This window comes from Macaca fascicularis, chromosome 2 (genome assembly GCF_037993035.2).
Source record: "Macaca fascicularis isolate 582-1 chromosome 2, T2T-MFA8v1.1".
NCBI classification, from domain to species: Eukaryota; Metazoa; Chordata; class Mammalia; order Primates; family Cercopithecidae; genus Macaca; species Macaca fascicularis.
In genome coordinates, this window is record NC_088376.1 from 124650037 (window position 1) to 124665816 (window position 15780).

General features: G+C 46.5%; 1 protein-coding gene across 3 annotated transcripts in view; it reads left to right on the forward strand.

Annotated features, from left to right (window-relative positions):
- Positions 1–385: 385 nt before the first annotated feature.
- The window catches only part of PTPRG (protein tyrosine phosphatase receptor type G), a 745294-nt gene continuing 729899 nt past the window's right edge, over positions 386–15780 (forward strand). For all 3 annotated transcript variants that reach the window (XM_005547516.5, XM_005547515.5, XM_045384827.3), the window contains exon 1: positions 386–1192. In XM_005547516.5, the coding sequence (XP_005547573.3) occupies positions 1108–1192 (85 nt within the window). In that variant the 5' untranslated portion in view covers positions 386–1107. The remainder of the gene's footprint in view (positions 1193–15780) is intronic.

A 15780-nucleotide genomic window follows, 5' to 3' on the forward strand; every position in this document is an offset into this window, starting at 1 on the left:
CCCGGGATCCGCGAGCTACGCGGACGGGGGATCTCGCCAAACCCGAGCAACGTGCGGCGTCTTTTAAGAGCTCAAACAACGGGAATCCTGCAAAAGACACGCCGGCTCCAGAAGGCAGCCTCCCTTCTCTCTCCGAGCACGGGCTACAATCGCCCCCAGTCCTCAAACTGTCCCAGTAGAGGCCGCAGCCACCGGTGCCGCGCGGAGAGAGCGGAGCCGAGGGACCCCGTGCTAGGCGGGAGCCGAGCGCGGCTGCTTTAAGAGCGCGGAGAGCGCGCGCCCGCCAGCTGGCCCGGGCTGCGCGCCCCCGCCACCACCGCGCGCCCCCTGCTCGCTCGCTCGTTCGCTCGCCGGCTTTAAAGTCTCTGCCAGGATCCATGCTCACATGTTACTTCCTGTATGGAGGCATGGCCAGTTTCCAGCCCCGCGCTCTTCGTTCCTCCCCAGCCTGCGCCGGAGCCACAACTTTCAGGAGCATGGACTGAAGGCGCCCTCGCCCCAGCGCCCCTCTGAGATCCTTTGTGTTTTCCTCCGTTTCCTCCGGCCGTTTCTATTTTGGGGGGCTCTCCGCTCCCCCCGCCTCTCCCCTCCCCTCCCCTCTCGCAAACATGCCTCCTTCCTTCCCGGGGCCCTGGAAGGAGCTGCCTGCCTGAAGCCCGGAGACGCCGCGCCGCGCTCAGCCCTGCCGCCGCCCGCCGGCTCTCGGGCTGTGCTGCGCTGCCGACTCAAGTTGGGGATCCTCGGCTGCTCGCCGCCGCCGCCGCCGCCTGCGGTCCCTGCCTGCCCCGGGCCCGGGGCATCGCCGCCGGCCGCCGACTCCGCGCCCTGTCCGCTCGGCTCTCTCCTTTTTGAACGGAAAGCAGCCCTTCTCCGCCGAGAGGATCGTCCCCAGCGTGGCTCTGCGTTCCCGGTCACTTTTTGAGATTTTCCGGGGGGCGCTCGGCGGCTTCCCGGATTCCAAGGGGACTCGGGCCGCCGAGCGCGGGGGGCCCGTGGAGCGGGCGAGCCGGGGAAGCGCCCCGGCTTAGCGGAGGCTCGCACGGAGGCAAGAACTTATTCAACAAGTTTATCCCCCTGCTTTCCTCTTTTCGATGTGCGTTTTCGGACATGCGGAGGTTACTGGAACCGTGTTGGTGGATTTTGTTCCTGAAAATCACCAGTTCCGTGCTCCATTATGTCGTGTGCTTCCCCGGTGAGTGCCGGCCGCCGAGGGGACGCGGCCCCGGCCGGCGCGCGTTGGGGATGCAGAGTTGTCGCCTGGGCGCGGACCTCCGGCGCCCGTCCGGGAGACCCTGGAGAGGGTGGAGGGTGGCCCGGCGCCCGGGGAGTAGAGAAGGATCTGCTCCGCTGGCTTGGGCGCTGTTTAGGGAGGCTGGCTGGTGGTCGAGGAAGGTGGAGGCAGGGGCCGGCCGGGGAGGGGCTGGGGGACGCGGGGATCTGCTCCCGTTCCGTTTTGGGGGGCCTGGGGAGCTGGAATCGGGAGGAAGGGGTATTTCCTTTGCTGACTCGTCGCCGATCGGGAGAATTCGAGTTGTAGGGCGGTTGGGGAGACTGAGGCCATGGAAAGGATGCTTCTGTGGGTTTTGGGGGACCCGGGATGAGCCCCCTCGCTCTGGCGGGTATTGAAGGAGCTCAGAAGGTGGGGGTTTGCTTTGCTGTTCTCCACCCCTTTGGGAAGGCTAGGTTTCGGGGAATGGAAGTCGGAGGCTGGCCGCGGAGGACTGAAGATGTGGGGAGCAGCCTGCGTTCTGGGGTCGGGGGCGCCCTCCCCCGTTCTCGGGGCTGGGGCGCGGGCAGCCCTTCGGTGCCGGCGTGAGGCAGCCTCCTTGGGTGCAGTGAGAGGGCAGGGCGCAGGCGACTAGGGGAGATCCGTGTCTCCCCTAGCCCCGACCGTGGCCCCTTCCCTCCGCTGCTCTGCTCGATTGGATTGCCGGGGTCTGGACGCGGGGAGGGGGCGGGGGCGGGTCGGCGGCCGGGTTGCAGTTCGCGCTTGGGCGGATTTTTTCCTGTCTCGCGCGCCTTGCCTACCTTCATCTTTGCCCTTTTGCAGGCTGTTCGCGGCTGGCAGCCCCAGAGCCGCCCCTTTCTGGCCAGGTTAAGACAGGAACAATATTGGCCATTGATAACGAGAATAAATCACCGCACGTAACGGTGTGAGGCTCGGCGACCCTCCACTTCCAGCCCTCAGCTGGCAAGCCCCCTCTTCTCTCCTCTGGGGAGGGCAGAGGCCAGCTGCCTCCCTCTCCTCTCTTGCAGCTCCCCTGGGCAGCAGCCCCGAACTCCCTCGTAGCTGTCCTGCTCCCTCCCTGGGGGTGGAGGCCAAGTCCTGCCCTAGCCCGGGGAAGGTCTGGAAGAAAGGGGGCGATTGGCTTTTCATCCCTCGCTCCCCTAAGGACAGAGAATTCCCCGTTTTTCTGTCCTCTCATTCGTCAGCTCCTGGATACCCGGAGGTGGAGGTTATCTGAATCAAGAAAAAGAGGAACGTGCCTCGAGGTCTCCGCTCTGCTTGGTTACAGCCGCCTGTCCCCGGGCGGCTGGAGCGCCCGTTTTTGGTGCAGCGGGTCCCTTAGTCCCGTCGTGCGCCGTGGAGCAGGGCGCGGGAGCCCTCGTCGCTCTCGGGGATCCCTCTCGGGGGACTGGCAGCGAATGCCCCCTTTGCAGAGTCGGGGATGGCCTCGAGGGGCAGAAAGGCAAAGCACCGTCTTGTCTTCTGCACCCTCTTTTCTCTCTGCGCATCCTCCTGCCTGCGGAGCGGCACGGAGCTCCAGCCCAGAAACGCAGTCCACACTCACCTTGGGGCCTGGGGGTTTGCCCACTGGAGTCCTCCCTCTACGGTAGTGTAGGCCTTGGGGACACCTCCCGTTAGAAACAGCTGCCTTCATTCACTTAAAGACTACTGCTCACTATTTGGGTTAATCATCTCCCCCTGCTAGTCTCCCCTGGTTTACCACGGACTTGCCGGTTGAGCGGGCTCAGGTGCACACGGGTTGAGCTTTGTGAGGGCCACTCTTTAATGGATGCAATGGGAGGCCGTGGAGGACAGACTTGCAAATTAGAGGAATTTCCAATTCCACTTCTGTCCTTGCGCTCGGGGATGCAGTCAGTGGGCTGACTGTGGTTTTCTTTTCACTGGTGTTTGAGGAAGCTTGAGATCCAAAATGGGACTGCCAGGGAGCGTGCTTTCGTGGGGCTTGGACCATTTTCGTCTTCTCATTTTCTTTTCGCGCCCACGCTGCGAGGTAAATAGCCCCTTTCCTGGTCCGGGAGCCGAGGGCTGTCGGAAAGGGAAAGGACAGTGGTGGGAGGCGTAGGGAAGAGGGCGGTTTGGTTTGGAAAAGTGCAGCCCGAGAGAGGGAGCAGCAGGCTTTGGAGCACGGCAAAGTTAAAAAATATCAGAGCTTTGGGAGAAGCTGGCTTTCCGTTTTCCGAGGTTGCCGCGGCGCCGCTGGACCTCAGGGGGCGCCCCCGAGCCACTGGCGGGGCTCCTGCCACCTCCACACTGGTCGGCCTCGGCCACTTCCAGGCCGCAGGGATGGGGAGCGCGTGCCCGGGTTCCGAGGCTCTGGGGCTGCTGACGCGCCTTGGCGCGAGGAGGCGGCCTCGGCCTGGCGATGCTGCCCCGGTCTTTCTCGAAACCCGGTGGGGGCTGGAGTTCGCCTTGGGACCCCCACTTCTTGCCTGCTATAACCTCGAAAGCCCTTATCTGTTTGACAAGAGGGATAAAAATGCTTCTGTTTTGGAGTAGGGTCCTCCTTGTGAGGTCTTAGCCAAAATCCTTTGTTACTTAGTATTTTTGTTTGTTTCCTCTCAGAATCATAACTCAGCATAACTCTTCAGTTGCATTTGAGTTTTCAGCTCCTGTTTAGGATGTACGGGTTAGTTGTAGTTGGGGCAGGGTTTTGGAAACACAGCCCTGGCATGATCTTTTTCCCAGTGGATTGGAAACAGTGGATTTTAGTCTTTGAACAGCAGTGTGGCAGGTTTGGGATCCATTCAGCGTTAATAATGCTTTAAGCGATCCTTTCCAAGTGCAAAGCCAAGAGTGTTACCAAACATGGTATTACGCATATTACGTTTTTATATATCTTTATAAAGCACTGCAGAAATATTTACAAAAATAGCAAAATATAATGGATCCCCCACCCAACTTCAACACTCACAACTCAATCTTTCATGTCTTCCTCCCCAACACCTTATTATTTTAAAGCAAATCCTACACATAGTTCATTCAAACTGATACATATCTCCAATCACTGGGAATTTAATCGCCTCTGACACAATATAAAATGTGTTACTTGAGAGGGTTAACCTTTTATCTATTTTACGTTCTCAGGCTATTCAGCAGATTTTTTTTTTAAATTGATTTTTGTCTTTCGGCCCTCAGAGTGAAACTCTGGTTTTGATATGTTTTGTATTGTAATTACATTACATCTAGGATGCTGTCATTGGAAACACTTCAGATGGATAAGCTCAGCTGTGTACCTTGGATGTGTCAGAATTGGAGGCTCCGTCATTAACATCGGGTGAATCATGAATCTCCCTCTAAGCTGTCTCTTATTTGCATGTGCGGGCTTTAGTTCTGATGGGCATCCCTTGTGGACTTAGGAAAAGGCAAAAGTAATATTTGGAAGTCAGCAGTCTTTCTCTTTACAGGGTGTGAGCTTGTACAGGGTTTTTTTTTCACTCTCCCTCATGTATCATGTTTGAAAATGAAGAATCTTTACCGAGTCTCTAAACTGGGTTCCTTTGACACAGTTATGGAATAAAATTTTTGATGTTTCCTTCTAAACAGTGTTCACATTTGAGGGTTGATGGAGTTACAGCACTAATAAAGATAGGCATACACAGGGCCTGTTGGAAATAGGGGAAGTTGCTGCTGTTGCTGGAAGAAGAAAGGTCATAGGAAAGGTTGGCTGATGTGGGAAAACTCACTACTCCATAGTGAAGCTTTGAGCATTTCCCCTTAATTATGGATCTGTTTTCACTGAATAAAAGATTATGTTGTTGTTTACATGAAGCAATCCAGGGCATGCTGACGATTTAATGCAGCAAAACAAACAGCCCTATCAGATTTGCCTTTCTATTCTAAACTGCTCCCAAGTTAGCAAAGTAGAATCAGTCATATTCCTGTGTGCCGATTGAAAGTAATTTTCTTGGCATTCACCTGAGATCACTTAAAATGCCCTAGAGTAGTTATTCCGGAGCCTCTCCTACTCCCTTGCCTCCCTTCCTTTTCCTGGAGACTTCTTTTCTTTTTTTGAGGTGGAGTCTCACTCTGTCACCCAGGCTGGAGTGTAGTAGTGAGATCCTAGCTCATTGTAACCTCTGCTTCCCAGGTTCAAGCGATTCTCCTGCCTCAGCCTCCTGAGTAGCTGGATCTACAGGCGCGTGCTACTATGCCCAGCTAATTTTTGTATTTTTGTAGAGACAGGGTTTAGCCATGTTGGCCAGGGTGGTCTTGAACTCGACCTCAGGTGATCTGCCCACCTTGGCCTCCCGAAGTGCTGGGATTACATTTCTACTGGGCTGTTGCTTTAACACTTTGCTTTTACAGTGAAACGTTGTTTGTTCTTTTTAAATCTGGATTTCCATTCAGCATGTGACAATGAAATGCCATTTCTAGGCAGGATGAAGATTACAATATGTGTACATTCTGAATTAAGAGATTTAAACCATTGTAATTAATACTGTCATCCTGGGTTACATTTCATGTGGTCACATTCCATAACCCGGAGTTTATGGGAAAAATTTAGGGCATCTGAAGTTGCCTCTAAAGCACTTGATGCCCTGAAATTAGCCCTTTGTTTGCTTTGGTTCAAAGTTGACCTCTGTTAGATGTTGATGGTGGTCCCTCAAATTGTTTTTGGCTGTATCCTGTTTAGAGAATAAAATGGGCTGTTTTATTAATATGGAAGCCAAGAAGTACACTGCTCCCCACCTTTAGTTCTCCACCTGAGCTTGATCTAGGTTAAGCAGCCACTGATGAGGGAGTGGCTCAGGAGGGGCTGAGAAGAGCCTGCTCTGTGAGGGCTTCTTTTGGGATTTGGCAATAGTCACTGAATTTGTCCCAGAATGGAGGTTGCCTGTGCAAATGATTAAAAGATAAGGCTGGGCGCTGTGGCTCACTCCTATAATCACAGTGCTTTGGGAGGCAGTAGGGTCGCTTGAGCCCAGGAGTTCGAGACCAGCCAGGGCAACATAGGGAGACCCTGCCTCTACAAATAATAAAACACTAATTAGCTGGGGGCACTCTTTAGTCCCCACTACTTGGGAGACTAAGGTGGGAGGACTGCTTGAGCCCATGAGGTTGAGGCCGCAGTGTACTGTGATCATGCCACTGCACTCTAGCTTGAGTGAGACACGGTGAGACCCTGTCTCCAAAAAAAAAAAAAAAAAAAACCAAAGTCCATTTGCCAGTCTGAGAAATGGGCCCAACCATCTTGCTTGGAAACGAACTACATCCAGGACTAGGGCAACGTTCTGTGCACTTAAAAAATCAACTGTACTTGTGTAAAAAAGAGTTATCTGATACGGACTTTGCTTTGACTTATTTTTGGTATTGTGTTTATGTGGAGTTGTAACCAACAAAATCAATAAAAAGGATAAGTATATTCCAGAAACCTGTATTTACTTCCCGTTGCTTTTCCCTACAATTTGCCTGTTGCAAATTTCTAAGAACTCAGGATTGTTAATGGCTCTTTAAAAAATGTCTTAAAGTAATATAGGTAAATTTCACTTTCAGGAAAGTCTGTGATGATTGAGATGTAGAACAGATAAATTTGTGGTTTACTCAGTGCGAAAAGGATTGTTAGGCGTAAGTGATGGCTGTGCAAGATTGCTTTAAGTAGCTAGAGGGCTTCTTGAGTGATTGTCCCCTCCTATTGGGACAACTATAATTGGAGGGACCATTTTACCTGGTATCATTTGTAGCAAGATATTTGGTATTTTGACAGAAAAATATATTCTGTGTGAGATAGCTTGCTGGATCTATGCAGGCCCGAGGTTTTATGATTGCAGCCCTTAATACAACTATTAAAAAATTTTTGTTTTTGGTCAGGTGCAGTGGCTCATGCCTGTAATCCCAGCACTTTGGGAGGCTGAGGCGGGTGGAACATGAGGTCAAGAGATCAAGACCATCCTGGCCAACATAGTGAAACCCCATCTCTACTACAAATACAAAAATTGGCTGGGCGTGGTGGTGCGTACCTGTAGTCACAGCTACTTGGGAGGCTGAGGTGGGAGAATCGCTTGAACCCAGGAGGCGGAGGTTGCAGTGAGTTGAGATGGCACTACTGCACTGCAGCCTGGGTGACAGAGCAAGACTCCGTCTCAAAAAAAAAAAAAAAAAATTTGTTTTAAGTGCTTCCAGGGATAGGAAGAGGAATGACAGATGATGAGGTTTCTATATGTGCCTGGTTTCTCTTTTGGAAACCTCCCAAACAGAATTGGGTTGTGTTTCACTTGTACTTGGGGTGGATGTGGGGAGGGAGGTAACTTACATATTGAATGAAAACTTTGATGTGTGTCAGCCAGTTGGTGAGAGTTAACCATACTGTTTTGTCAGCATGTAGCTGGAAGAAATCTTTTAGGATCCTGGAACTTGTTAATGCTTTTTTATTTGTTTTCTAAACTAGGTAGCTATTGAGAGTTATACAGAATATAGCAAAGTAGGTAAGAATATGGCCTCTGGAGTCAGCCTACCTCTGCCATTGCTAGCTGTGCTACCTTGGAAAAGTTACATACCCTCTCTGTGCCTAATTTTTTTCTTCCTCTGTGAAATGGGGTGGTGATAGAAGCCTGACTCCTAGAGTCTTTGTGAGGCTGGAATGAGAATGCATATAAGGACTTAGCGCTATGCATGATAAATAGTAAGTGCTCAATAGCCATTTTTTTAAATCAAAAGTTTTATAGGTTTATTTTTGTAGAGACAGGGGCTCTCCCTGTGTTGCCCAGGCTGGTCTTAAACTCCTGACCTCAAGTGATCCTCCTACCTCAACTTCCCAAAGCGCTAGGATTACAGGCCTGAGCCATTGCTCGTGGCCGCCGTTTTTATTTTATGTGTTCTTAAGAGATTTGGATAGGAGTGTATGGAAGGAGGACAGTGGAATTGAAAAGGACGACTGTATGTATAGACAACTTTTTAAAAAAATGGTGTAAACATATGTGATGGGTTTTTGTATCTGTCTTTGCTGTTGAGGGTGAGGAGGAGTGGGGATCAGCATGAGGACATCCTATGTAAGATTACTAACAGGTTACATTTTGAAGTTTAGAGAAATGAGAAAGCCCTCATGAAGTCTGAGATTGCCCACATTGCAAAGGGGAGGTCTCTGCTTTCTCAGCTTAGAGTGGGAAAAATGCTTTCTGCGGGCTTAAAATGTGTCTGATGAATCTTCCAAATCCCTGTGTAGAAAGAATCGTCTGGTCCTGCATCCTGAGATGTTAATTCCTCTTCTCAGGCCTTATGGACGGTGTGGTAATGGAGGAAAATAGGTTACTCATTACTGGGATTCACTTTGGCTCCACTGATGGGAAGCAAACAGTAGTTGGGTGTTTGCTTTTGTTTTACACTTGTGTAACACTTGAACACATTCATGTCCTGTCTCTATATTTTCATGGATTCAGAGCTACAGAGCATATGAGAGAGAACCAAACACTCATGCACACCTCGTGCCCTCTAATCTTTTCTTTTTTCTTTTTGCAGACTGAAATCAGCATGATATTTTTCTGGCCAAACAACAAAATGTGATTTTAAACTACTCAGTTTAGCTATTTTTGGGGAGTAGCAAAGTGACACAGTTGGCTGCTGAATTCTAGCAACTAAAAAAGAAAAAAATGAAAGCATAGTTCATGGAATATGTAACACTTCCATGTAAGAAAATAGGACAACTGGTCTTATTTTTGGGTCTGTGATACTATCTTTCTAAGTGAGTGAAGCAGGGTGTTGTATAATGCAGTGGATATACTTTTGAGGAATTCATACTAGTTACAATATACATCTAAGAGGTATTTGAGTTATCATACCATTACTGCCTCATGAATCCTGCAGTGCACTTAAATCAGATCCGCTCATTAATTGGGAATGATTTGGGTAGGGGACACAGCCATAAGCAATTGACCAAGCATACAAGCATAGTCTAGATTAGTGAGGAAATATTACTGACTTTTTAAGGTTGTCTCGAGAACTTTTTAAGAATTGTGAAAAGGATTTATTTACAAAGCAGTGGTTATTTATGAGTTCTACCTGTTTTTTAAAATGACACTTTTCCAGAAGCGTTTCTCTAGTAAACGTGAAGGCTTAGCTCTGTCCATGGGTAGCTAAGGGTGGTTACCCATGGGTGGTTACCTAACATCTTGTGGAAGTGGGATTGGGTAGCGCTGGGGATCTGGGAGTTTCAGATATACATATCTCTTATTCAGAATCCACACCAAAACCCCAGAGACCTGGGTTGAAATTCTTAGTTCATCACATCATTTACCTTGGGCAAATGGGCCTCACCCTTTTAATCTATAAAATGGGAATAATAATTATAATAGCCTATGCTTACCAGGCACATGTGATCTCTGCCCCATACTTGAGCATTTTATATGCTTTTAATCATCCCTGGAAGTAGAAACCGTGATTATTTCCACTGTAGGGTGAAGAAACTAAAGTTGAAGAAGGTAGGTCCAAGGTCACCGGGCTAGTGAGGCATAGGGGTGTTGGCGGGGGCAGTGGGGGGTTGGGGGGGCACGGCGGTGATTGTAATATGTTTCTCTAATCATTGCTCAGGGTTTTTTTTTTTTTTTTCCCAGATAGAAAAAAGTTTTTTTTTTTTTTTTTTTTTGAAGAGCGTATGGAAACTAATTTTCCTAATTGCACAGGAGGGCCAATTGAAAGATCTAGCTTTTTATGTATTTCACCCTATTTTCCCATATAAGCAAGTGCCATAAACACTGGGTGAAATACTGTACTTGTTACAATTAAATAAGTACGTAATGCAATTAGTATAGGATTTTATTTGGTTACGTTGAAGAGATGACCTTTCAGCAAATTACTTTAGCTTCTGAATAAGCTGATAATAACTGTGGATAGAGACTGAATTTGTTGGTGGTGAGTTTTTTTGACACTACTCCTCTTCCAAATTACCTAAATTGATTTGCTTTGTAATTTGAGAACTTTTGTTTGGGGCTTTGAATATGGTTACTTTGTAATAATGCGGTATTTTTACTGTCCCATGTATATCATCTAAGTGTGGGCAGCAGGCTGTGAATCATAACTTCAGGAAAGGTCTGAGGGTGTTGTGTTTGGCAAGAGATGGCTTGGATTCTGCATTTTTCCTCTGGAGTTTGGAACTAGCCATGGGAGCCAGCCAAACCAGCTGTGGGATCTTGGGCAAGACCCTCAATTTCTTTGGGGTTGTTTTCCTCACCCTTCACTAAATGGCTTCTAAATTTTTTTTCTGGAATTTTAGAGATTGTTGATTCTAGGCTAGGCAGTTTGGAAGGGTTATGGTCTTTTTGCAACATGCAAGTCAGATGCCCGGGACGCACTGTGATCTGTGAGGTGCACTTGTTGACTTTTTCCTGTGAGGGTTTGCTTCCTAAAGCATTGAGAACCCTTCCATTATCTTGCTAACCTTGCTACAGATTATCCTGAGGGAGTAGCAGGCAAGGTGGTAAGTGGAACTTGGTTAATGGAATGCCTATAAGCTATTTTTTGTTGTTGTTTTTCAAACATGAAACCTTATTTCTCCTGGAGACCCAAGTAAAAAAACAAAAAAAACAAACAAAAAAAAAAAACGGAAATTTGCTCATGCCAACAAAATTATGTGTAGCCTTTAAAACTATCTAATGTGATTTATGATTGGAGTGGTGGGGGCAGACGTCTTTGTCTAAAATGAGAAACAAAGCTACTTCCGGATCTTGTGTCTGGAAAGGAGAAATGGAGAAAGGACAGGCATTTGGGTTATCTGGAATTCTACAGATGTTCTTTTGGCCATACTGTGTTTAAAAGAAAAAAATAAAATAAAAATTAAGAATGTGTTAAAAATCAGTCATTTGGCATTCATGCCATCAACAAGTTTCTGTGTGCCTAGAGCATGCCAGGCACTGTTCTAGGCACTGGGGAGACAATGGTGACCAAAACAGATGGAAGCCCCGGCCCTCATGAGAGCTTCCCATGAAAGTCTGGGTTATTCTTGAACAATAGGAAGGTCTAACAGCCTAGGGCCTATGCTCTTGCTAGGCAACAACATTAACCTGAAATTAAATAGTGCTACCCCTTGGGATGGGGCACACACCTGGCCCGTAGTGGTTATTTACAATACTCAGCTGGTCCCTGGAGGTGTTTGCCACCCAAGCATAGGTGGATTTTCCTGAGGGACAGATTTTTTCTTTGGACTTGTTTGGGGTTTTGTATTGCCTGGATTGGTCACGTGTAACCAGGTGTGTGTGCACATGCACTAGTGCGCACAGGTGCATTGCTGCCTGATGACTTGACTTCTTTCCTATCAATCTCGCTTATGAAGCTGAAGCTCAGCTCTCCTGGCTGTGTCCTTTTCTGGCTTTACAAATGGCCTGCTGCTTGGATATTGCACAGTCATGTGTTGACTTCCCTGGTTGATCTGAATTTCTGTTAGCTTGTTCAATTAAAACAAAAGTGTGTTTTGAAAAATCGCTCATTTAAGAGCTGGTTCTCTTGATCACTTTCTTGTTATCAGATGGCCCAATAAGGGGTATGATGTGGAGGGACAAGGGGGGAAAGCCAGTGACTAATGGAGTAGGATCTGAGTACATTAATATTGGAGATGCCTTATTGGTGGGTCCCTTGCTGCTTAGTTTTTTTACACGATATTGCTGCCCTCCTAATTTTTGCACATGGATTTCCAATAAATGATAGAAATAGTGCACATTTTAATTTTTACAACAACAACATGTGAAAGCTTGAACTTTGTACACAATAGAGTGGCTAGCTTTTGACTATTACAGATGTATGATTTGAGGGGATGATTCCTTCACCCTTGTTTTAGTACATGTTCATTAAGTGGTCGCTGTAATATGTAATACATTTACATGAATTCCCCACATATGATTCAGAGCCAAATTAGACTATGTTCTTTGAGGGCAGGACCACATTCCTCCTTGTGCTGTATCTTTGGTGTGTTGGTAGCAGTAGTCATGTTTGAGGGCTGACAGAATGAGTAGATAATGCTCTTCAAATGGTTATAGAATGTTTTACAAGACACTGATGTCATTGCATGTATTTTCAATATATCTCATGTTTGTATATTGTGTCTTCTTACGAGATATGCTATCCAAGGTTAATACCTTCCTCAAGATAATTCTGAGTATATATATTGTCATGGTGGTTGAAGTTTATCTTTAAAAAGAGAAAAGCTAAATTCGTACCTTCTGTTGGCCACTAAGGTATCTATTGCTGAAAACAGGATTCTGTTCTAATTAGAGGACAAATGTGTCTGGGACCGCAGGGTTATGTTTTGATGGTTGCAATGGTAGTAAACCTTTTTTTTTTTTTTCCCCTCTCTTGTGGAATAATTTAAGCTAAATTCTGTGAATATGGTGCTCATTGTTTCAAAAGTGGCCTTGGATCTTAGGGTTGATTCAGGAGAAGGTAACCTTCTTATTTCTGCTTTGTTCCAGAAACAGTGAATGAGGTATGCAGAGAGCAGCAGAGCTTGCCTCAGCTGACAGTAGAGCGTGAAAATGAATGCTGATCTGTTGCCCAGTAATGGCTTTGTGCAGGTTGGACTAGGAGAAGGGCTTGCCTGAGCTGATCATTTTTGCTTGGTTGACAAGTACTAGTTGATCACCAGATCTACTGCCCTTGATGAGACAGATGTTGGCTGGTGCATCATGGTGATTCCAGATGTGCGTAGGCAGAAGCTAAGTTTTCTAGAACACATTGCTAGTCAGTGCCTGCCCTGTTTTATCCCTCTTCCCACCAGTTGTTTTCTCTTCTACAACTAGTCATTTTCTCTTATTTACATGTGTGTGAAGGTTATGAGTGGAGGGTGCAGAAAATCTCTTGACAGTTTTAGGCACTAGCTTCTCATTTTCCCAGTCAGTTTGGTCAGAAGCTGCTGAAATTATTTCATGTGATAGAGGTTTGCATGCTAGAGGTCTTAGTTCATTGTGGGTTGCTATAACATTACCTGAGACTGGGTGGTTTATAAAGAAAAGAGGTTTATTTAGCTTCCAGTTTTACGGGCTGGGAAGTTCAAGGGCGTGGCCCTGGTGTCTGGTGAGGGCTTTTGTGCTGCATCATAACATGGCGGAGAAGGTGGAAGGGGAAGTGGACATGTGCAAAGAGAGGCAAAACCCAAGTGACGTCCTGGCTTCATAACAACCTCGCTCAAGGGAACTAATCCATTCCCACAAGAAATGACTCGGGCTTGCCAGAATGAGAACTCAGTCACTGCCTTGAGAATGGCACCAAGCCATTCATGAGGGATCCACCCTCATGACTCAGACAACTTCCACTAGGCTCCACTTTGCAGCATCACCATGTTGAGGATCAAATTTCAACAAGATTTGGTGAGGACAGACTGAAACCATAGCAGTGCATGACTCTAGCGTTAGAGATCTTTCTGAACATATTTTAGGATGTGGTTTTTCAAAGAACAACTCAGTTGCTAGTGAAGTTTCTTAACTGAAATGAGGGAGTTGCTGGTTCTTGAAATTTCTGTTGCTCCTTATGATGCGAAGTGGGGGTAAAATTGATTTCTGGGGAGTCTAGGGGAAATGTAAGCACTCTGACCACATAAACAAAGGATTTTGTGAAAGTAAACCTTATATGCCTTGGAAACTTTAAGTGGGGTTGGGGGAATGAGAGTTGAAGACAAGTGGATTCTGATGAAAGAGGCCAGTGGCAAATGTGTATTTAAAAAAATATGCATTTTTTTGCAGGTACCAGAGTGAATCCCAGCTTTGTCCTTGGCTAACTTTGGCCAGTTACTTAACTTTATTGGTTTTCTTATCTTTAAAATGGGGATAATGAGAATTTCAACCTTCTTGAATCCTTGTGAATATTAAATGAGATGTGTGTGCAAAGCACCAGAAAAGCATTAGGCACACAAAACTTGTTTTTTTTTTTGAGGTGGAGTCTCACTTTGTCACCCAGGCTGTTCAGTGGCACCATATCAGCTCGCTGAAACCTCTGCCTCTTGGGTTCAAGCAATTCTCCCTGCTTAAGCCTCCTGAGTAGCTGGAATTACAGGTGCCTGCCACCACGCCCGGCAAATTTTTGTATTACATAGAGATGAGGTTTTGCCATGTTGGCCAGGCTGGTCTTGAATTCCTGAACTCAGGTGATGTGCCTGCCTCGGCCTCCCTGGAGTTGGAGTTGATATTACAGACATGAGCCCCTGTGCCTGACTGGCACACAAAATTTTATAAATGGTAACTGTTTTTAAAAGCCAGTGCTTAAGATTCACGAAACAAAAGTGTGCGTAAACATGCTCTCAGTGAATGCTGTGCAACTCTTGTGAAGACATGGGAGAGAGGTGGAGCTACGACAGCAGAGATCCCACAGCAAATAAAGTGGCAGAACCAGAATCTGAACTGGCTTTGGCTGCTGTCATGCCTTCTTCTGTGCAGAGCCAGAGTTCGATGAATTTAAGGCTCACATGGCTACCAGGAAGAATTTTTTTTTTTTCATTGACAGAGGTTTAGCAAAGATGACTTTTAGGGTTTAATTTGTCCTATATCCCCCACCTTGAAGAAAAAGGTTTATAGCTACTCTTCATATTCTCATTGCTGAAATTATCAGCACGAGTAGGGTACACATGCCTTGCTGTATATCTTTGTGTTAATATGGGGCCAGTCACACCCCCTAGGTGCATACAGATGGGGATATTGAATGAAAGTGAACAGCATATGTCTTTTTCCTGTCCCTGTGTGTTATTTTGCAGTTTTTCTACAGAGGAATTGGAGATTGGCATTTGAGCTGATGGTCCCCATTCCCATAGCTGTGGCAGATGTTGCTAATTGATCACAGAGCTCTTTGCTACTGAAGCCTGAACTAGGTCTTAGAATCATTTTCAGTAGTTGGTCTGGGAGAGACTTTTGTGCCATCCCTGTGCAGATTAACCAACCTTCGAAAATAGTATGAGAAAGAGAGGTGTATCCAAGTGGCTACTGTATTCTTGCAAATAGGTGTGCTGCTACATGGGCAATTTTTAAGGTTTGCTGGTCCATGAAATTGATTTGAACTTATATTTGACTCACGTTTGTTTATTCAGAAAAAAAAAAAATCCAGTCTCTTGATGGTGGTTACATCATATTTTAATTGGTGAGGTCCACTAATGGAGGTTTAGGGATCTAAATTCACTTGCTTATTTTTCCTTTCTTCAAAGCCCAGAGGTTTTGCATCAGATTATGGTGCTTATAGGACTGTTTGTATTCCAAAGTGACACCTTTCTGAATTCTTAGCTATTTAAGTAAGTGTTAAGTATGGGCTTGATGACAGCAGTTTTTAAAAGTGTGATTGACTTATTGGATCCTTTCCCCCTGTTGTTTATACCTGACAAAGTGTCTTATGTTTGCTCTGAATAAGTTTATTGTTACCTTTAGGGTAGCTTGTTTCTCAAAATTTGAGTGGTCCTCTGATCAGTGTTATTTTTGATAAGGAAATTGAAGAGTAGGGATGAAAGGTGAAAGGAATTCATTTGCGAAGGTGACATCAGATAAATTTTGGGTGCTTGGTAACATGCCAAGTACTCGGATGACATCAGGTAATCCTGTATTTGTTTCCTGTATATGAGTTTTTCCACCTCAAGATTC